General features: G+C 40.5%; 1 protein-coding gene across 1 annotated transcript in view; it reads left to right on the top strand.

Moving 5' to 3' along the window:
• The window catches only part of thsd7ab (thrombospondin, type I, domain containing 7Ab), a 621,850-nt gene that overhangs the window by 589,691 nt on the left and 9,955 nt on the right, over positions 1 to 22,204 (top strand). Inside the window, exons 25-28 of the mRNA XM_062062699.1 lie at positions 6,152 to 6,325; positions 10,016 to 10,114; positions 20,738 to 20,820; positions 20,928 to 21,141. Of these exons, the coding sequence (XP_061918683.1) occupies positions 6,152 to 6,325; positions 10,016 to 10,114; positions 20,738 to 20,820; positions 20,928 to 21,141 (570 nt within the window). The remainder of the gene's footprint in view (positions 1 to 6,151; positions 6,326 to 10,015; positions 10,115 to 20,737; positions 20,821 to 20,927; positions 21,142 to 22,204) is intronic.

Raw genomic sequence — 22,204 nt, 5'->3', positions numbered from 1 at the left:
TTTGGGCTGTGGAATTGAGTGTGTTGTGCGGGTGTTTGATTTGTATTGGTGGGTTATATGGACGGGAGGGGGAAGGTGTTTGTTATGCGGATTAATTTGTGGCATATTAAATATAAGCCTGGTTGTGTTGTGGCTAATAGAGTATATATATGTCTTGTGTTTATTTACTGTTTTAGTCATTCCCAGCTGAATATCAGATCCCACCCGCCTCTCACAGCATCTTCCCTATCTGAATCGCTTCCACTGCCCTCTAGTCCTTCACTCTCACTTTCCTCATCCACGAATCTTTCATCCTCGCTCAAATTAATGGGGTAATCGTCGCTTTCTCGGTCCGAATCGCTCTCGCTGCTGCTGGCCATGATTGTAAACAATGTAGAGATGTGAGGCGCTCCACAACCTGTGACGTCATGCTACTTCCGGTACAGGCAAGGCTTTTTTATCAGCGACCAAAAGTTATCGTCGATGTTCTCTACTAAATCCTTTCAGCAAAAATATGGCAATATCGCGAAATGATCAAGTATGACACATAGAATGGACCTGCTATCCCCGTTTAAATAAGAACATTTCATTTCAGTAGGCCTTTAAATTAGAAAACTCAAAGCCAGTGAAGTTGGCACGTTGTGTAATTCGTAAATAAAAACAGAATACAATGTTTTGCTAATCTTTTTCAAGTTAGATTCAATTGAATAGACTGCAAAAACAAGATATTTAATATTTGAACTAAGAAACGTAATTTTCGTACCCATGCCTTGGACACTAATACACCACCATACAAAGAGGGGTTGTTCCGGAGGACACAACGTCCACAGTTTCCAAAAACAATTTGAAATGTGGACTCGTCAGACCACAGAACACTTTTCCACTTTGCATCAGTCCATCTTAGATGAGCTCAGGCGAAGCCGGCGGCGTTTCTGGGTGTTGTTGATAAATGGCTTTTGCTTTGCATAGTAGAGTTTTAACTTGTACTTACAGATGTAGCGACCCACTGTAGTTACTGACAGTGGGTTTTCTTAAGTGTTCCTGAGCCCATGTGGTGATATCGTTTACACACTGATGTCGGTTTTTGATGCATTACCGCCTGAGGAATCCAAGGTAACGTGCAGTGATTTCTCCAGATTTTCTGAACCTTTTGATGATGTTACGGACCGTAGATGGTGAAATCCTTTAATTCCTTGCAATAGCTCGTTTCAGAAATGTTGTTTTCCAGTTCGAACGTTAAATATCTTGTCTTTGCAGTCTATTCAATGAAATATAGATTGAAAAGGATTAGCAAATCATTGTATTCTGTTTTTATTTATGATTTACACAACGTGCCAACTTCACTGGTTTTGGGGTTTGTAATTCCCATTACATTTATTCAATTAATAAAAATGTGTGCATAACTGGAACATAAGTGCCCTGAAATGAAGGAGCTGCTCGGATCTCTCGGTGAGGTAGCTCGCTGCAGTCCGCATTACTTTATTTACAGTAAATATATCGATTATTGACGTTTACTAATCGATTTTATAATCGTCCCTGTCTGAATTGCGATGCACCTAAAAATCAATTTTCCCCACCTCTACTAATAATGCAACAAATATAATACATTTCAACCTTTTTTTTTTTTTAATTTAAAATAAAAATTATAAATATCTGATTGATTTGTGATTTCAGAGCAAGTTATGCACCAAATTGTACACTGTAAAAAATGACAATGTATTGTACGGTAAAGCTGGCATCTCGGTTGCCAGAATTTTATTTAACATTTTATTGTAATGTTTACCCTCTAAAAAACACTGTACATTTTTTGGGTTACATTGTGGCGACTGTTTACTGCAAAATCTAAAGATTTTATTTATTTTTTTTACAATTAATGTAAAAAAAATATACTAATCAAATGCACAGACAATTTAATAATCATATCATGATGCCTAGACATTTATATTCATAAATTATTGACAATTACAAGCGGCCCTCTGAGGGCAGCCATAACAGCGATGTGGCCCCCAGTGAAAACGAGTTTGAGACAAAGCTTCACTTTTTTCACATTTTGTTAAGTTACAGCCTTATTCCAAAATGGAATAATTTCATGTTTGTCCTCAAAATTCTGCACACAATACCCCATTGTGACAACTTGTTTTAGAAATATTTGCAAATGCATCAAAAATAAAAACAAAGACATCACATGCATGTATATATTCCCAGCCTTTAAAATGAAGTTCCAAAGTGAGATCAGGTGCATCCTGTTTCAACTGATCATCTTTGAGATGTTCCTGCAGCCTAATTAGAGTCCACCTGTGGTCAATTCAGTTAGTTGGACATGATTTGGAAAAGCACACACCTGTCTGTATATTAGGTCACCAGAGTTACAGTAACGCGTTACTGTAACACTGTTACTTTCGGCGGTAAATAGTAATCTAACGCGTTATTTTTTTATATTCAGTAACTCAGTTACCGTTACTACATGATGCGTTACTGCGTTATTTTATGTTGTTTTTTATGTTGTATCAGCTAGAAACTGAGAAGAACTGAGTGTGTTTTATTGGAGCGCTGCGGAAGAGGCGACAAGGAAGAGGCGCGCCGCGCGCTGTCTGTGTGTATGTGTGTGTGTGGGAGGGGGCGTGTCTGTGTTTACTAACAAGACATCATGGTGAAGCCCGAAGCCGAGTTTCTTAACATGGAGATATTCTCACTACTTTTCTTTTGTCGACCACAAAGAAAATAACATTTTAGTTAAATGTAAGTTGTGTCTTGGATCAAAGATCCTATCCTAGCAATTCAAATCTGCTGAAACAGCTACAAAAGCAACATGCTTCGACGAAGCTAGTAAAGAGAGACACACTTCACTTCCTAAGCAACAGCGGCTGGATTTTAACGAGGCACTGCGCACTGAAGTTACACCCACTCTGTCAATTCTCTTATATACTGTTGCTCTTTCATTCTAGACTTATAGAGTGTTTGATTATCACATCACTCTAAATGTATAGACTATAAACACACTTGACATTGCATAGTAAAACACAAACCAAGAATTTGAAGGAAATGTCTGTAGACATCCAAGACAAGACTGTCTTAAGGGTACTGAAAAATATCTGCTGCCTTGATAGTCCCACTGAGTACAGTGCCCTCTGAGGATAGGCAACACTGCCCAAAGACAGGTGTGCCAAAGGTGCATCAACAAAGTATTGAGCAAAGGCTGCGAATACTTACTTACATGTGATTTCTTAGTTTTTTCATTTAAATTAATTTTGCATAAATCTTTGAAAAAAGATTGTCATAATAAGGGAATTGTGTGTAGAATTTTGAGGATACAAATGAATGTATTCCATTTTGAAATAAGACTAATAACTAAATGTGGAAAAAGTGAAATGTTGTGAATACTTTCTGGATTAAATGCTGTCTCTTTGCTAGGTCAGCATTGCAAATTAAAAAATATGTTCTTAATTGTCTTACCCTAGATAAATAATGATTGTATAAATATATAAATACACTTATACAGATGGCTTATTGCTGTAGACAGGAACAGGAAGTAGGTCTAAGATTTGTTAGTTTTTTTATTTTGAATAAATGTGCGAAATAATTCTAAAAATATATATATTTGGGGTATTGTGTGTAGAATTTTGAGGACAAAAATGAATTTATTAAATATTGATATGTCTGTAATAACTAAATGTGGAAAAAGTGAAACGCTGTGAATACTTTCTGGATGCACTGTGAATGCTGTCTCTTTGCCAGGTCAGCATTACAAATAAAAAAATATGTTCTTAATTGTCTTACCCTAGATAAATAATGATTGTATAAATATATAAATACACTCATACTAGGAAGGCAGGATGCTGGTGTGTTGTTGAATGTTTATTTACCCAGAAGGCTTAGTGCTTTAGACAGGAACAGGAAGTAGGTCTGAGATTTCTTAATTTTTTATTTTGAATAAATGTGCGAAATAATTCTAAAAATAAATAAATAAATAAAAATTAAAAAAAAAAATTAAAAAATAAATAAATTTAAAAAAATATATATATATATATATATATATATATATATATATATATATATATATATATATATATATATATATATATATATATATATATATATATATATATATATATATATTTGTGGGGCATTGTGTGTAGGATTTCGAGGACAAAATGTATGTATTCTATTTTGGAATAAGGCGGTAATATAACTAAATGTGGAAAAAGTGAAATGCTGTGAATACTTTCCGGATGCACTGCAGAGTAGAGTAATGTCTGTGGGTCGTCTGCAGCCATGCGTTTCGATAATTAAATGTCAGGTACGCATCAGGATGGACAATGCAGAGACACGACGTCCTAGGAAACAGTCCAAATCCTTTGCTGGAAGGCATTGTGGCGTCATTTGGGAGGAAATGCGTTGTGTGCATGGCAACACACACAATGATGCACTCTTGACCCGTTCGCCGTCCTTTGATGGGCTGCACTTGTCCGCTGTAATCAAAAACCAAGTGCCCTGCATCCCAAATCTTCACGACCTTCCTCCCTCGCCGTGTTCATGTTGAAATGAGTATTCCGACTGCGTCCCGGCTGCAAACTTTACCATCTCCTCACCTCATTCAAGTGTTCCCACGCGGCTCACCTCTGATGATCCGGCTGTTAGCACGGCGGTGGCTTACAGGAAATGAACAGAAGTAGCGGCGAAGCCGGAGGCCAACGCAGAAATCACTGCGGTCATCAACAATTATCAGGGAAGGATAGGAAGTCATTGATTTCGTTCCCGAGTTAGGGGCAAATATTTGCTGCAGCTTGGATTTCAAAAGGCGTAAAACTGAGCCACTTTAACCGTTACATCCGTTAAGAAGGTGCACAAAAAGGCAGCCAATTAGGACAAATAAAGAGTAGATGCTAATGCTTGCCTTGCGGCCCTGATTAAACTTTCCTACATAGATGTTTTGATAGGATAACACATTGCAAATGATAACAATCATAACAGACAAACTTTCCTTTTCAACTTTTGTACATTCACTTATTAAGCAATCATTTAGTACTCAGTTTAATTATTTCTATCCAGTTAACTATGTTCTGCTCTTAAAGGGGAACTACGTAAATTTTGGGAGTTTTGCTTATCATTCACAATCCTTATGTAAGACAAGGACACATTTGTTTTTCTTTTTTTCATGCATTCCAAATCGTAAATAAACGTTAGCAAAAGTCAGCTAACAATGGAGCCAAAGGGAGTCGCTCTATTTCGCGAAAGAAGCGCTCTGAAAAACATCCAATAGCCACCATCAACATTTGATGTACACGCTGTAATTACATTTACATTACATTCATAATTACATGTAATATTTTTTTTATTTTGGTCATTGGAAGTATACGTCAGTAGGCCTTTAAATAAAGGTATGACCTTAGCTGTTTTCACACCGTCTGGGAAAACTCCTACTTTAAAAGAAAAACTAATTATATAATGTATTGATGACGACAGAGCAGACAGCGGACAATAAGGAAGCCTTCGGTGGTGTTTCTTTCTATAATTATAAATATTATTATTTAGCTATACTAAATTAAAACAGTACAGGAATTTGACAATGAGATCTGAGTATGTGCTTTTACTGCTATCTAGTGTCTACTTTTAAGTAAAATATCAATACAGTTTTTAAATTTGTTGTCGAAGTCCTTTGCTTTTTTAAATTAAGGTTACAAGGAACACTTTCATAAAATCATAAATTGATTCTAGATTATTAAAAAGAAAAAAAACCTTAAAAAATTCGCAATTTTTTTATGCAACTTTCTAAAAAAAAAAAAAGCTGCTGTGAATTCAAGCATTTTAGGCCGAAACGATCACGAAAAAAGCCTGAGAAATCCTGGAGGAACTGGGAAGCTAAATAGTTCAGTAAAACACTGCCCCTAGTGTTTCATCAGAGAATTACACATCACATAGCCAACCCAGACAAAATGCTATAAAAGGAAGATGTTTGAGATGATGACTTTTGTGCAGAAGTATAATCCAGGATTTAAACAGAACTCAACTCCACAGTGCGTTGGGAGAACACATGTCGCCTGAGGTGATAAAATCCGGGATTATTTCCAGATCAAGGCCGGAGAGTCCCAAAAAGTGGCCAAAGATGATAGAGCATTTTGCACTCAAGTGTCAGGAAGTTAAAAACAAATATCTGTCTGGTCTCGGTCCTTAGGTGAGTGCTACCTGATGGAGTGGTCGGACTGGAGCACCTGCGTCAGCATCTGCGCCAAGGAGGCCGGTGTGGACTTCGGTTCTGTTCAGGTTCGCTCGCGTGCCGTGTTGGCCCAGGAACCTGAGAACCTGCAGCTGTGTCCAGACCAGGCCTGGGAGTCTCAACCCTGCACAGGTACTGGACTATCTCACCTGGCCAGGTCAACGTCTGACTGACGCTAACATTAGCACGATGAGATAGCATTACATTTTTAGCTAGTCTACAAAGGCAGCAACTGAATCTGGACTTGTTGCTAGGCAGATTTCCCATTGTTGGGCCGCAAGCACCCCCTGGAGGGTGGCCAAAAAATAACTATTTCTCAAATGTGTTTAGTATGGGCCGCAGTGGTACTCAGTTGTAATACACTTCCCCACCACTTATGGCAGCAAAACAATATCAAACAGAAGAAATCTGCAGCTAAAGTCACGGAAGTTTCTTAAGCGCAAAAATTATGACTAAATTGGTGAAACTGTATTTTCATTTTCACTTACACTACCGTTCAAAAGTTTGGGGTCACCCAAACAATTTTGTGGAATAGCGTTAATTTCTAAGAACAAGAATAGACTGTCGAGGTTCAGATGAAAGTTCTCTTTTTCTGGCCATTTTGAGCGTTTAATTGACCCCACAAATGTGATGCTCCAGAAACTCAATCTGCTCAAAAGAAGGTCAGTTTTGTAGCTTCTGTAACGAGCTAAACTGTTTTCAGATGTGTGAACATGATTGCACAAGGGTTTTCTAATCATCAATTAACCTTCTGAGCCAATGAGCAAACACATTGTACCATTAGAACACTGGAGTGATAGTTTCTGGAAATGGGCCTCTATACACCTATGTAGATATTGCACCAAAAACCAGACATTTGCAGCTAGAATAGTCATTTACCACATTAGCAATGTATAGAGTGTATTTCTTTAAAGTTAAGACTAGTTTAAAGTTATCTTCATTGAAAAGTACAGTGCTTTTCCTTCAAAAATAAGGACATTTCAATGTGACCCCAAACTTTTGAACGGTAGTGTACATATAATATAAATATTTATTGTTAAATTAGTTGGATTTTTTATTTTATTTTAGCTCTGCGTGATTGTATATAAGTTATTTTTTTATCAGTTTTTATGAGTCCCTTCTTTTGCAGTATATTAGTATTTAATTTTGTAATCAGTGTCAGGTTCAAACACTGATGACATCTATTAAACAAGACAAGAAGCAAGGAATTAAACAGTGACAGAATTCAATTTAGCTCAATTGAGGAGAAACGCGTAGACCTGTACCCTTGCACGGTGTCTCACCACGCTCTGACGAAAGATTGTACGCCTCCTCTTTTATTTGGACTTTCCCTGATTACTTGGCAACAGCTGTTTCTAAGGAAGGGGGGTCGTAAACAGCCATCACCTTTGGTTACAAAACAGTTCAAAGAAAAGGTCGTAAAACAGTTCAAAGAAAAGGTGTCGGAGGGGAGGTCAGGCCCTGCCTCCTCTCCGCTTTGTAGATCTCGGGTAAAGACAAAATCTTCCTGTGGATTACAATACATCAAAGAAACCGACACCCTCATGTCGCTCCCCATCCTACGCAGTGGAGTTTTACAAGCCTTTTGCTTGGTAGGATCAAAGACAGCTTTTGTCCTCTCGCAGGGCAAGCTGAACTCAATGTAAGACAAAGTTTTGTGATAACTTAGATACAATTATTCTGACAATCAGTCTGGTGATAATCTCTGTGATTAACACATGCTTTCGTATCATTTGACAATGTTTATCCTGTTAAACAGTCAGTAGGATAGATATCATTATTTAATATGATGAAAATCAAGTTTACAATTACAAATTCAGTGGTAATATTTAAGTGACCGTCTGTAGTGGAAAAGTTGGTGTCCAAAGGGTTAAGAACGTATCCGTGATTTCTGATTGGCTGTTTGAATTTAAATGATTTCCTCATCACCAGTTATTACATACAAAATATATAATAAAGTCAATATTGTATACTAAACAAAAGCAAAAACTACCCTTGGCTCTAATTTCCTTAGTTTGTAAACAAAACCAAAAACAAAAGTCTTTGTGATATTAAAAAATATTGATCAAATCACTGTAGTATCGATACTGATAATAGGTATCATTGCTGTCGATATTTGTATCGACACACCCAGGGGTCGGAAACCCAAAACGTTAAATGAGCCATATTGGACCAAAAAAATAAATAAAAATCTGTCTGGAACCGCAAAAAAATGAAAAGCCGTATATTAGTCTTATAATTAAGGCAACACAGGATTTAAGTGTATATATTAGCTATAATAGCCTACTATCAAAATGACTGTGTCGCAGGCTGAAGCAAATCTTCGTTGACAGAAATGTTGAAATTCCACACATTTTTAAAACAGTAGAATCCATTAGTAAATCAGAGGCTACTCAGAAGGTGAGATAAGTCCTGGAAATTACTGCAGGCTGTCTTCTTCGAATGGATTTATTACAATGTTTGCAAGCTGGGTAACATTTGCTGTGGTCTGGAACAACAAGGCACACAAACAACTATTAGAAATGCAGCCAATATTACATACAGATAATGTGTCATGAGACATGCAAAACTAGATTATATACAAAGAGGATAAAAGTAAGGGATATTCAATTCGCCCAAATATACTTACACATGAGGCTTAATGATGCAATATGTACATACAGCTAGCCTAAATAGCATGTTAGCATGGATTAGCTTGCAGTCATGCACTGACCAAATATGCCTGATTAGCACTCCAACAAGTCAATAACATCCACAAAGTGCACCTTTGTGTATACACGCACAGTATAAAACATTTGGTGGACAAAATGAGACAAAGAAGGAGTGGAAGATTTTACATGTTAACAAACTGTTGCGTCACAGTCCACACTACGGTGAGTTCAAGAACCGGCGAAATTAGTAGGACAAAACGATGTTGACCAAATACTCTCGTCAGTGAAGTACTAAACAGTGGGATTTCTAACAATTGTGAAGGTTTGTGTCGTCTTTGTCCTCAAACAAATAACATACTAAAACAAAAAAATGATATTTCCCCATCTTTTTCCATTTTCAATCCTTTTTTAAAAATGCTCCAGGGAGCCACCAGGGCGGTGCTAAAGAGTTGAGACCCCCGGACACACCGATCCCTGTTTACTTTAAAAACATTTTAGCTTAGCGGTTAGCCTTGCTTTTTTTTTTTGTTTACAGTGTTTCATGTAGCATGTTTAGCTATTCCTTTTCCTTCAGTCCTCCAGTGATAATAATACTTGTAAAAGATTAGCCGCTAGCGTGCTAGCAAGGACGCTTCATTGCGTTGTGAGGATGCCTTTGTTTGCTTATTACTGTCAAATTTGCGTGTCATCAACATGCATTATCGCGACACAACTCTCTGTCACCGTTCACATTAAAACGGCCCGCACACGCTACATTACGGCCTCCATTAAAACCAACAACCCTCCCAAGTAGAATCCATAAAAACCAACGACCTGGATCTGCACTATATAAACTTAACTAACACATTTTGTTTTCTTATGCAATTCTGTGGTGGCTGTCAATAAAAGTAGTAGAGGTGATTCCATTACTGTTTAAAAAGACGATGAAATAAGGTTGAAGTGTGTGAGCTCCTTCAGAAGATGGAGAGGAGCGATAGCGAAACACATCTTTTTGTTTAATTGTTCATTCCCTGCAGCCTGCAGAGGCAAATCTTGATAGTCATCTCTGATAGAAAGTCATTAACAGAAATTAAAACACTGTGTAAGATCACTTATATTATTATATTATCACTGCAGCTGTGTCTTCACGCGGTCGTTCGTCATGGAGAGTTTGTTTTTTCCCCGCCCTCAGGAGGCGAGTGTTACGAGTACAAGTGGCTCAGTGGCGCTCGACCCGACTCATCCCGCCCGCTGATCTGGTGTCAGCGCTCCGACGGACTCAACGTCACCGGTAAGAACATTACAGTCAATCTTGTCACGTTCAAGCAAATAAACACGGCGAGTGTTAAGTCGCTGCTTTTAAAGCTCATGGGACACACAAAGTGTGTGCTTATGGCAGCACTTTCTCAAGTAGCAAGAAGCACATGCTCACTGGCCACAACATTAGGAACACCCCTTAAGTACCGTGCATTTTGTTGCTTTTATTTTCTGCAGCTAGAGTTTTCGTTTTTATTAAAGGAAACTTTCTCAAGTAACAAAGTACATGCTCACTGGCCACATGATTAGGGACACCTCTTAGTATGTACGGCGCATTTTTGTTGCTTTCATTTTGTGCAGCTTGAGTTTTTAGTTTTGGTTTTCGTTAAAGGAAACTTTCTCAAGTAACACAAAGCACATGCTCACTGGCCACAACATTAGGGACACCCCTTAGGAGGTACTGTGCATTTGTGTTGCTTTTATTTTCTGCAGCTTGAGTTTTAGTTTTCATTAAAGGAAACTTTCTCAAGTAACAAAAAGCACATGCTCACTGGCCACAACATTAGGGACACCCCTTAGGAGGTACTGTGCATTTGTGTTGCTTTTATTTTCTGCAGCTTGAGTTTTAGTTTTTTAGTTTTAGTTTCACGCTCATGTTGGCAGCAACAGTGAAACCTGGAGAGGCATGATTGGGAAGAATGGCCGCCATGATCTGAACCCGAGCAGTGTTTTGTTATTGGACTTCTGTGCCCGTCACAGATTGTCCATAACGAACACCATGTTCAAACATAAGGGTGTCCATATGTGCACTTGGCACCAGGACACCCTAGGCCGCAGTTCCATGATCGACTTTGTAGTTGTGTCATCGGATTTGCAGCCTCATGTTTTGGACACTCGGGTGAAGAGAGTTGCGGAGCTTTCTACCGATCACCACCTGGTAATGAGTTGGCTGCGATGGTGGGGGAGGATGCCGGACAGACCTGGCAGGCCCAAACGCATTGTGAGGGTCTGCTGGGAACGCCTGGCAGAGTCTCCTGTCAGAGAGAGTTTCAATTCCCACCTCCGGAAGAACTTTGAACATGTCACGAGGGAGGTGCTGGACATTGAGTCCGAATGAACCATGTTCCGCGCCTCTATTGTCGAGGCGGCTGATTGGAGCTGTGGCCGCAAGGTGGTTGGTGCCTGTCGTGGCGGTAATCCTAGAACCCGTTGGTGGACACCGGCGGTGAGGGATGCCGTCAAGCTGAAGAAGGAGTCCTATCGGGTTCTTTTGGCTCATAGGACTCCTGAGGCAGCGGACAGGTGACAGGCCAAGCGGTGTGCGGCTTCAGCGGTCGCGGAGGTAAAAACTCGGACATGGGAGGAGTTTGGGGAAGCCATGGAAAACGACTTCCGGACGGCTTCGAAGCGATTCTGGACCACCATCCGCCTCCTCAGGAAGGAGAAGCAGCGCACTATCAACACCGTGTATGGTGAGGATGGTGTTCTGCTGACCTCGACTGCAGATGTTGTGGAGGGAATACTTCGAAAACCTCCTCAATCCCACCAACACGTCTTCCTATGAGGAAGCAGTGCCTGGGGAATCTGTGGTGGGCTCTCCTATTTCTGGGGCTGAGGTTGCTGAGGTAGTTAAAAAGCTCCTCGGTGGCAAGGCCTCGGGGGTGGATGAGATCCGCCCGGAGTTTCTTAAGACTCTGGATGCTGTGGGGCTGTCTTGGTTGACAAGACTCTGCAGCAGCGCCTGGACATTGGGGGCGGTACCTCTGGATTGGCAGACCGGGGTGATGGTTCCTCTCTTTAAAAAGGGGAACCTGAGGGTGTGTTCTAACTATCGTGGGATCACACTCCTCAGCCTTACCAGTAAGGTCTATTCAGGTGTACTGGAGAGGAGGCTACGCCGGATAGTCAAACCTCGGATTCATGAGGAACAGTGTGGTTTTCGTCCTGGTCGTTGAACTGTGGACCAGCTCTATACTCTCGGCAGGGTCCTTGAGGGTGCATGGGAGTTTGCTCAACCAGTCTACATGTGTTTTGTGGACTTGGAGAAGGCATTCGACCGTGTCCCTCGGGAAGTCCTGTGGGGAGTGCTCAGAGAGTATGGGGTATCGGACTGTCTGATTGTGGCGGTCCGCTCCCTGTATGATCAGTGTCAGAGCTTGGTCCGCATTGCCGGCAGTAAGTCGGACACGTTTCCAGTGAGGGTTGGACTCCGCCAAGGCTGCCCTTTGTCACCGATTCTGTTCATAACTTTTATGGACAGAATTTCTAGGCGCAGTCAATGCGTTGAGGGGATCTGGTTTGGTAGCTGCTGGATTAGGTCTCTGCTTTTTGCAGATGATGTGGTCCTGATGGCTTCATCTGGCCAGGATCTTCAGCTCTCGCTGGATCGGTTCGCAGCTGAGTGTGAAGCAACAGGGATGAGAATCAGCACCTCCAAGTCCGAGTCCATGGTTCTCACCCAGAAAAGGGTGGAGTGCCATCTGCGGGTTGCGGAGGAGACCCTGCCCCAAGTGGAGGAGTTCAAGTACCTCGGAGTCTTGTTCACGAGTGAGGGAAGAGTGGATCGTGAGATCGACAGGCAGATCGGTGCGGCGTCTTCAGTAATGCGGACGCTGTATCGATCCGTTGTCGTGAAGAAGGAGCTGAGCCGGAAGGCAAAGCTCTCAATTTACCGGTCGATCTACGTTCCCATCCTCACCTATGGTCATGAGCTTTGGGTTATGACCGAAAGGACAAGATCACGGGTACAAGCGGCCGAAATGAGTTTCCTCCGCCGGGTGGCGGGGCTCTCCCTTAGAGATAGGGTGAGAAGCTCTGCCATCCGGGGGTAGCTCAAAGTAAAGCCGCTGCTCCTCCATATCGAGAGGAGCCAGATGAGGTGGTTCGGGCATCTTGTCAGGATGCCACCCGAACGCCTCCCTAGGGAGGTGTTAGGGCACGTCCGACCGGTAGGAGGCCACGGGGAAGACCCAGGACACGTTGGGAAGACTATGTCTCCCGGCTGGCCTGGGAACGCCTCGGGATCCCTGGGAGGAGCTAGACGAAGTGGCTGGGGAGAGGGAAGTCTGGGCTTCCCTGCTTAGGCTGCTGCCCCCGCGACCCGACCTCGGAGAAGCGGAAGAAGATGGATGGATGGATGGCGTTTTAGTTTTAGTTTTCATTAAAGAAAACTTTCTCAAGTAACACAAAGCACATGCTCACTGGCCACAACATTAGGGACACCCCTTAGGATGTACTGTGCATTTTGTTGCTTTTATTTTCTGCAGCTGCAGTTTTAGTTTTTTAATTTTAGTTTTCGTTAAAGGAAACTTTCTCAAGTAACAAACAGCACATGCTCACTGGCCACAACATTAGGGACACCCCTTAGTATGTACGGCGCATTTTTGTTGCTTTTATTTTGTGCAGCTTGAGTTTTAGTTTTTAGTTTTAGTTTTCGTTAAAGGAAACTTTCTCAAGTAACACAAAGCACATGCTCACTGGCCACAACATTAGGGACACCCCTTAGGAGGTACAGTGCATTTTTGTTGCTTTTATTTTCTGCAGCTTGAGTTTTAGTTTTTACTTTGTTTTCCTGAAAGGAAACTTTCTCAAGTAACAAAAAGCACATGCTCATTAGCCACAACATTAGGGACACCCCTTAGTATGTACGGCGCATTTTGTTGCTTTTATTTTGTGCAGCTTGAGTTTTAGTTTTTTAGTTTTAGTTTTCGTTAAAGGAAACTTTCTCAAGTAACAAACAGCACATGCTCACTGGCCACAACATTAGGGACACCCCTTAGAATGTACGGTGCATTTTTGTTGCTTTTATTTTGTGCAGCTTGAGTTTTAGCTTTTAGTTTTAGAGTTCGTTAAAGGAAACCTCAAGTAACAAAAAGCACATGCTCACTGGCCACAACATTAGGGACACCTCTTAGGAGGTACCGTGCATTTTGTTGCTTTTATTTTCTGCAGCCTGAGTTTTAGTTTTCATTAAAGGAAACTTTCTCAAGTAAGAAAAAGTACATGCTCACTGGCCACAACATTAGGGACACCCCTTAGTATGTATGGTGCATTTTTGTTGCTTTTATTTTGTGCAGCTTGAGTTTTAGTTTTTTAGTTTTAGTTTTCGTTAAAGGAAACTTTCTCAAGTAACAAACAGCACATGCTCACTGGCCACAACATTAGGGACACCCCTTAGAATGTACGGTGCATTTTTGTTGCTTTTATTTTGTGCAGCTTGAGTTTTAGTTTTTAGTTTTAGAGTTCGTTAAAGGAAACCTCAAGTGACAAAAAGCACATGCTCACTGGCCACAACATTAGGGACACCCCTTAGGAGGTACTGTGCATTTTGTTGCTTTTATTTTCTGCAGCTTGAGTTTTAGTTTTCATTAAAGGAAACTTTCTCAAGTAACAAAAAGTACATGCTCACTGGCCACAACATTAAGGACACCCCTTAGTATGTATGGTGCATTTTTGTTGCTTTTATTTTGTGCAGCTTGAGTTTTAGTTTTTTAGTTTTAGTTTTCATTAAAGGAAACTTTCTCAAGTTTCCTTTAAGCACAAAAAGCACATGCTCACTGGCCACAACAATAGGGACACCCCTTAGGAGGTACTGTGCATTTTTGATGCTTTTATTTTCTGCAGCTTGAGTTTTAGTTTTTACTTTGTTTTCGCGAAAGGACATTTTCTCAAGTAGCAAACAGCACATGCTCACTGGCCACAACATTAGGGACACCCCTTAGTATGTACGGCGCATTTTTGTCGCTTTTATTTTGTGCAGCTTGAGTTTTAGTTTTTAGTTTTAATTTTCGTTAAAGGAAACTTTCTCAAGTAACAAAAAACATATGCTCACTGGCCACAACATTAGGGACACCCCTTAAGAGGTACTGCGCATTTTTGTCATGACCGTATATATCTCTTTTTTTAAAAATTATTATTAACCACATTAAAAAAGAAAGTAAAATCCGGTTAAGCTCAATTTACATTTTCTAGACCGGTGGTTGTCAAACAGTTGGCTCTCCAAGTACCACGATAATGACCAACATAAAATGCAGTAGCGTAGTAGGACTAAGTATTAATTAAAACAAGTCAGATGTTTTGTTTAACAATTATAAAGGTAATAAATTCGGGGAAAAAATAAAGTGCGTCGAAGGAAATGGCTCTTAAAAATGTCTCTTTCATCATCTTGTGCAATACAGTCGGACCGCTTGTGTCTGCAGCGATCACTTTGTAAAATGTTTGAACGTTTGATCTGTTCGACAAACTTTCTGTGATCCAATCGAGTTATATTAGTAGTGTTTGAGAGGAGAACTGAAGAAATGACAATAGATTGCATTCGTTTTTTTCTTTAATTTATTAACCACATTAAAAGTGGTTGTCAAACATTTTTCACAAAGTACCACCTCAGAAAACACTTGACTCTCCAAGTACCACCATAATGACCAACATAAAATGCAGGAGGGTGGTAGGACTAAGTATTAATTAAAAACAAGTCAGATATTTTATTTAACAATTATAAAGGTAAAGGTAATTAATTCAGGGAAAAAAGAAAGTGGGTTGAAGGAAATGGCTCTTAAAAATATCCCTTTCATCATCTTGTGGAATACAGTCGGACCGCTTGTGTCTGCAGCGATCACTTTGTAAAATGTTTGAACATTTGATCTGTTTGAGAAACTCTCTGTGATGCAATCGAGTTATATTAGTAGTGTTTGAGAGCAGAACTTAAGAAATTACAATAGATAGTATTAGTTATTTTGTGGTTGCTATGCCTAAATATAACTACGAAGACCTGCTTGTGCAAATAAACTAACGTCATGTTAAAGGCCTACTGAAATGAATTTTTTTTATTTAAACGGGAATAGCAGATCCATTCTATGTGTCATACTTGATCATTTCGCGATATTGCCATATTTTTGCTGAAAGGATTTAGTAGGGAAAATCGACGATAAAGTTCGCAACTTTTGCTCGCTGATAAAAAAAAGCCTTGCCTGTACCGGAAGTAGCGTGACGTCACAGGAGGTAGTATTCCTCACATTTCCCCATTGTTTACAATGGAGCGAGAGAGATTCGGAGCGAGAAAGCGACGATTACCCCATTAATTTGAGCGAGGATGAAAGATTTGTGGATGAGGTACGTGAGAGTGAATGACTAGAGAGGCAGTGCAGGACGTATCTTTTTTCGCTCTGACCGTAACTTAGGTACAAGCTGGCTCATTGGATTCCACACTCTCTCCTTTTTCTATTGTGGATCACGGATTTGTATTTTAAACCACCTCGGATACTATATCCTCTTGAAAATGAGAGCCGAGAACGCGAAATGGACATTCACAGTGACTTTTATCTCCACGACAATACATCGGTGAAACACTTTAGCTACTGAGCTAACGTGATAGCATCGTTCTCAAATGCAGATAGAAACAAAATACATAAACCCCTGACTGGAAGGATAGACAGAAGATCAACAATACTACTATCAGGAGACACCGAACCAAACACTGGACCTGTAACTACACGGTTAATGCTGTGCCGCCTGTCGAAGCCTAGCAATGCTGTTGCTAACGACGCTAACTTAGCAACGGGACCTTGTCAGAGCTATGATAAAAACATTAGCGCTCCACCTACGCCAGCCAGCTCTCATCTGCTCATCAACACCCGTGCTCACCTGCGTTCCAGCGATCGACGATGCGGTCGGCGGCCCGGAGACGTAGGAAGTCAAGGTGAGGTCTCCGGCTAGCGCGTCTGCTATCCAACAAAGTCCTCCTGTATGTGTTGCTGTAGTCCGCCGCTAATACACCGATCCCACCTACAACGTTCTTCTTTGCAGTCTCCATTGTCCATTAAACAAATTGCAAAAGATTCACCAACACAGATGTCCAGAATACTGTGGAATTATGAATTGAAAACAGAGCTTTTTGTATAGGATTCTACGGGCTCCGAATACTTCCCTTGCCGTCGTGACGTCACACGCATACGTCAGCATAATAAAACGTTTTCAACCGAAAGTGTGGCGGGAAATTTAAAATTGCACTTTATAAGTTAACCCGGCCGTATTGGCATGTGTTGCAATGTTAAGATTTCATCATTGATATATAAACTATCAGACTGCGTGGTCGGTAGTAGTGGGTTTCAGTAGGCCTTTAAGTCCTTGTAATAAATATTGTGATTGTATTTTTGTTGTTGATTTTAAGAACAGAAACCAAAAGCTTAGTTGTTGCTGTTGTGCAGGAAAGCCAAGTGCTTTATTCGACACGGATGACCACATTATAGCGCAGGGGTCCCCAAACTACAGCCCGTCCAGCGTCCAAAATCCATCCAGCGGAAAATCCCAAGTTAAAAAAAATGAATAAATAAAACGTTTTTTATTTTTATTTTTTTTAAAATCTGTCCTTTCTAATCCATTTTCTACCGCTTGTTACTCTCGGTGTCTCCTAGCCGCTCAGGCAAATCATATTGTCTAAGAATATATTTTCCCATCGATAACGTGACATCAGCAACTGCGCATGTATGTGTGTGTGTAAATATATATATATATATATATATATATATATATATATATATATATATATATATATATATATATATATATATATATATATATATATATATATATATATATATTGTGGAGGTCTTGCACCTCCGGGTTCTTTGGCCCACCAATCATCAACATGCCAGGCTCTTCCATGGTACAATAATGTTTTATTGTCATTGTTGTGCAAAGTCTTTTTGTGCTTTTCAGCAATTTGCAAAGTCTCGGTCTCACTCTCGCTCGTGCTCGTGCTCGTGCTCGTTATCCACTATCCCTCTCCATCCCGGCTGCTGCCTTTAATAGAGCGACGGGTGATTAGATAAACGCGCCCAACTGGGCCATCTACGCACCTGTCGCTGATCTCGAAGCCGGTCCTGGCACAGCCCGCTTCGCTGCAGGTCCGCAGGCCACGCCCCCCACCCCCACATATATATATATATATATATATTTGGCCGGCCCACGGCCAAATTGTTCAAATTGTTTTAACCCAATGCGGCCCCAAGTCAAAAAGTTTGGGGACCCCTGTTATAACGTCTTTTGTGATATTTGTTACCATCAAGAAAATACCCTTAACAGTATTAATAAACTTGATGAATAAATCTCTCGTATGCTCAACAGCATATACTGAATCTTGATATCGCTAGCAAACATTGCTGAACAACAGGGACATATTCAGCTAAGTATTGAGACAAAATATGAACTTCACAGCATAAAAACAACTGCAGACATGAATCGTAGATGAGACTAACATTTGTAGCAGGAAATCAACTGCAATCAAACGTATCCTTTTTCTCATTAGCGTCACAATCACAACAGCACAACACTGGTTATGTCAATCAAATACGCTACTTATTCTCTGCATTTGACCCATCACCCTTGATCACCCCCTGGGAGGTGAGGGGAGCAGCGAGCAGCAGCGGTGGCCGCGCCCGGGAATCATTTTTTGTGATTCAACCCCCAATTCCAACCCTTGATGCTGAGTGCCAAGCAGGGAGGTATTGGGTCCCATTTTTTATAGTCTTTGGTATGACTCGGCCGGGGTTTGAACTCACAACCTACCGTTTCGCCACACCTAGTGTGTGTGTGACAATCATTGGTACTTTAACTTTAACTAAACTTACAGACGCACGAATATGTCCAACTTTGTCTTTCATGGATTAATGTTTAATTTGTGGACCCCTCAGATGTAAAGACATGATGTGCCTCCAATCTTTTCTTCTGTAAATACCGTAAGTGTCAAATGAAGTGAGGTCTTGGTGATGATAAATGGTTTAAATCTTTAAAAATATATATTTTTCTGAAGAGTGTAATCATCCCCATTCCTGTTAAAATATTTTTTCATGATCGCTTTTATATTTGCCTCTAAACCTTTCAAAATAAGCCTAAATCTTAAATAAAGAGTAGCCTAAAGGCCTACTGAAATGAAATTGTTTTATTTAAACGGGGATAGCAGATCCCTTCTATGTGTCATTCTTGATCATTTCGCGATATTGCCATATTTTTGCTGAAAGGATTTAGTATAGAACAACGACGATAAAGTTCGCAACTTTTGGTCGCTGATAAAAAAAAGCCTTGCCTATACCGGAAGTAGTGTGACGTCACAGGAGGAAGGATTCCTCACAATTCCCCATTGTTTACAATGGAGCGAGAGAGATTCGGACCGAGAAAGCGACGATTACCCCATTAATTTGAGCGAGGATGAAAGATTTGTGGATGAGGAACGTTAGAGTGATGGACTAGAGAGGCAGTGCAGGGTGTATCTTTTTTCGCTCTGACCGTAACTTATGTACAAGGTCTCATTGGATTCCACACACTCTCCTTTTTCTATTGTGGATCACGGATTTGTATTTTAAACCACCTCGGATACTATATCCTCTTGAAAATGAGAGTCGAGAACGCGAAATGGACATTCACAGTGACTTTTATCTCCACGACAATACATCGTTGACGCACTTTAGCTACGGAGCTAACGTGATAGCATCGGGCTCAAATGCAGATAGAAACAAAATTAAAAAAAACCCTGACTGGAAGGATAGACAGAAGATCAACAATACTATTAAACCATGAACATGTAAATACACGGTTAATAATTTCCAGCTTGGCGAAGCTTAACAATTGAAGCTAACTAACTTAGCTACGTAGCTAACGTGATAGCATCAGGCTCAAATGCAGATAGAAACAAAATTTAAAAAAACCCTGACTGGAAGGATAGACAGAAGATCAACAATACTATTAAACCATGAACATGTAAATACACGGTTAATAATTTCCAGCTTGGCGAAGCTTAACAATTGAAGCTAACTAACTTAGCTACGTAGCTAACGTGATAGCATCGGGCTCAAATGCAGATAGAAACAAAATTTAAAAAAACCCTGACTGGAAGGATAGACAGAAGATCAACAATACTATTAAACCATGAACATGTAAATACACGGTTAATAATTTCCAGCTTGGCGAAGCTTAACAATTGAAGCTAACAACGGAGCGGCGGCGGTGGCGGGCTTTGTAGCTTTCGACGACACTCCGGTCGCCATCAGAGTCGGCAAGAAACATATATTTCCCCAAAGTTACGTACGTGACATGCACATAGCAACACGCACGTACGGGCAAGCGATCAAATGTTTGGAAGCCAAAGCTGTACTCACGGTAGTGCGTCTTGTATCCAGCTCAAACACAACACAACCTCCCTATTGTGTTGCTGTAGTCCGCCGCTAAAACACCGATCGCACCTACAACTTTCTTATTTGCAGTCTCCATTGTCCATTAAACAAATTGCAAAAGATTCACCAACACCGATGTCCAGAATACTGTGGAATTGTTCGATGAAAACAGAGCAGTTTGTATGGTGACACATTGGGTACGAATACTTCCGTTGCCGTCGTGACGTCACGCGCATACGTCATCATACATAGACGTTTCCAACCGGAAGTTTAGCAGGAAATTTAAAATTGCGCTTTATAAGTTAACCCGGCCGTATTGGCATGTGTTGCAATGTTATTTCATCATTGATATATAAACTATCAGACTGCGTGGTCGGTAGTAGTGGGTTTCAGTCGGCCTCTAAAGGGGCTTAGACCATAGCCTGACCATAGGCTGTGCCTCTAGGTCACGTGATTGCAACCCGCCTATTGGAATGTGTTGTTCTGACCTGCAGGGGGCTGCCCTCCCGTCACCCCCATGGCGGACATCGGCGCCTGCGACCCGCCTTGTGTCCCGCCGACGTCCTTCTGCAGCGAGGTCAGTCCACAGGAAGTGGAGTAAAATACTGTACATAGCCGATCAGCACTTGAATGGCACTCGCATTCAATTGCGGCTGAGTCCTGATCCTCTGCTGCCCCCTGCAGGCGGGAGTGTGTGTGTGCGAGGAAGGCTTCACAGAAGTGCTGTCCCCCAGTGGGCTGCTGGCCCAGTGTGCCCCCATCCCCGTCCTGGAGATCCCCACAGCGGGGGACAAGAAAGGGGACGTGAAGACCAGTCGTGCCATTAACCCCACGCTGCCCGCCACCACCCAACCCGGACGCACGGGCCGGACCTGGTACCTGCAGCCCTACGGACCAGGTTAGGACCACAAGCAGAGTTTCAGCTTGGTTTCATCTGCCTTAAAAAGCACCTAGTGTCCACCATATTGTTTTGTTGTTGTTGTTGCATCTATTCTTTATTTGCTTTGAGAACTAATCCGCTTAAATGTGCTCAGTGCCTTGCTGTCATTTAAAAAAACTCTCATTAGAACATTTTTGTAAGACTCCTGACTGCTTAAACTAATATTTAATTAATCTACAACAGGGGTGTCCAAAGTGCGGCCCTGGGGCCATTTGCGGCCCGCAGCTAATTGTTTACCGGCCCGCCACACATTCTGGAAATACTATTGTAAAAATAAAAAAGAACATTAAAGAAAGTGGAATGAGGTAAAATCTAACGAAAAAAAGTTGCAATGTTGACACAAAAGCTGCCATGCAGGCTGGTTGTTTTTCTTTTGTCTTTATTCATTTTTCTTTTTTTTGCCATTGATCAAAAAATAAAAAATAATGACAAAAAATCCATGTTATAATGAATTATTTTCAGGGCTCCAATTACTTCAAATATTTCACTTTAAAATGTTTTATGTGGTAAATATTGCATATATTGTGTAGTAGCCATATAAAAACATCAAAGTTTTCTTTGACAAAAGCGCATAAAACAAACAAAATAATAGTTCCAGCATAAGATCGACAGATATATCTGAAGTTGATCTCGTAACTTAAGTGTTGAAAGTAAAAGAAAAACCTAATAAAAATGTATCACTTTATGCGTGGGGCACCTTTTGGATCCCAAATATATTTAGTGATTTTTTATTTATCTTTTCACTGTGATTACTCAAAAATATAAAATAATTAAAATCAATGGTGTCCTGCATTATTGATCTTTTAGGGCTCTAATTACTAAATACTGCATATTTCAGTTTTACTATAAAAAAAAAAACTAACTTGTTTTTGACAGAAAAGCCATAAAACTTTTTTGATTTGTATTACTTTTTATCAACTTGAAGTTGATATAGAGATTTACTGTAAGCGTTGAATAATTTTAAAATAATAATCTGATTTATTTTTAACATTTTAATGACTGAGACCCTTTATGGACCCCT

This window comes from Entelurus aequoreus, linkage group LG11 (assembly GCF_033978785.1).
Source record: "Entelurus aequoreus isolate RoL-2023_Sb linkage group LG11, RoL_Eaeq_v1.1, whole genome shotgun sequence".
Classification (NCBI taxonomy): domain Eukaryota; kingdom Metazoa; phylum Chordata; class Actinopteri; order Syngnathiformes; family Syngnathidae; genus Entelurus; species Entelurus aequoreus.
The sequence above is the reverse complement of the archived record's forward strand: the minus strand, read 5'-3'. Positions and strand labels throughout refer to the sequence as shown.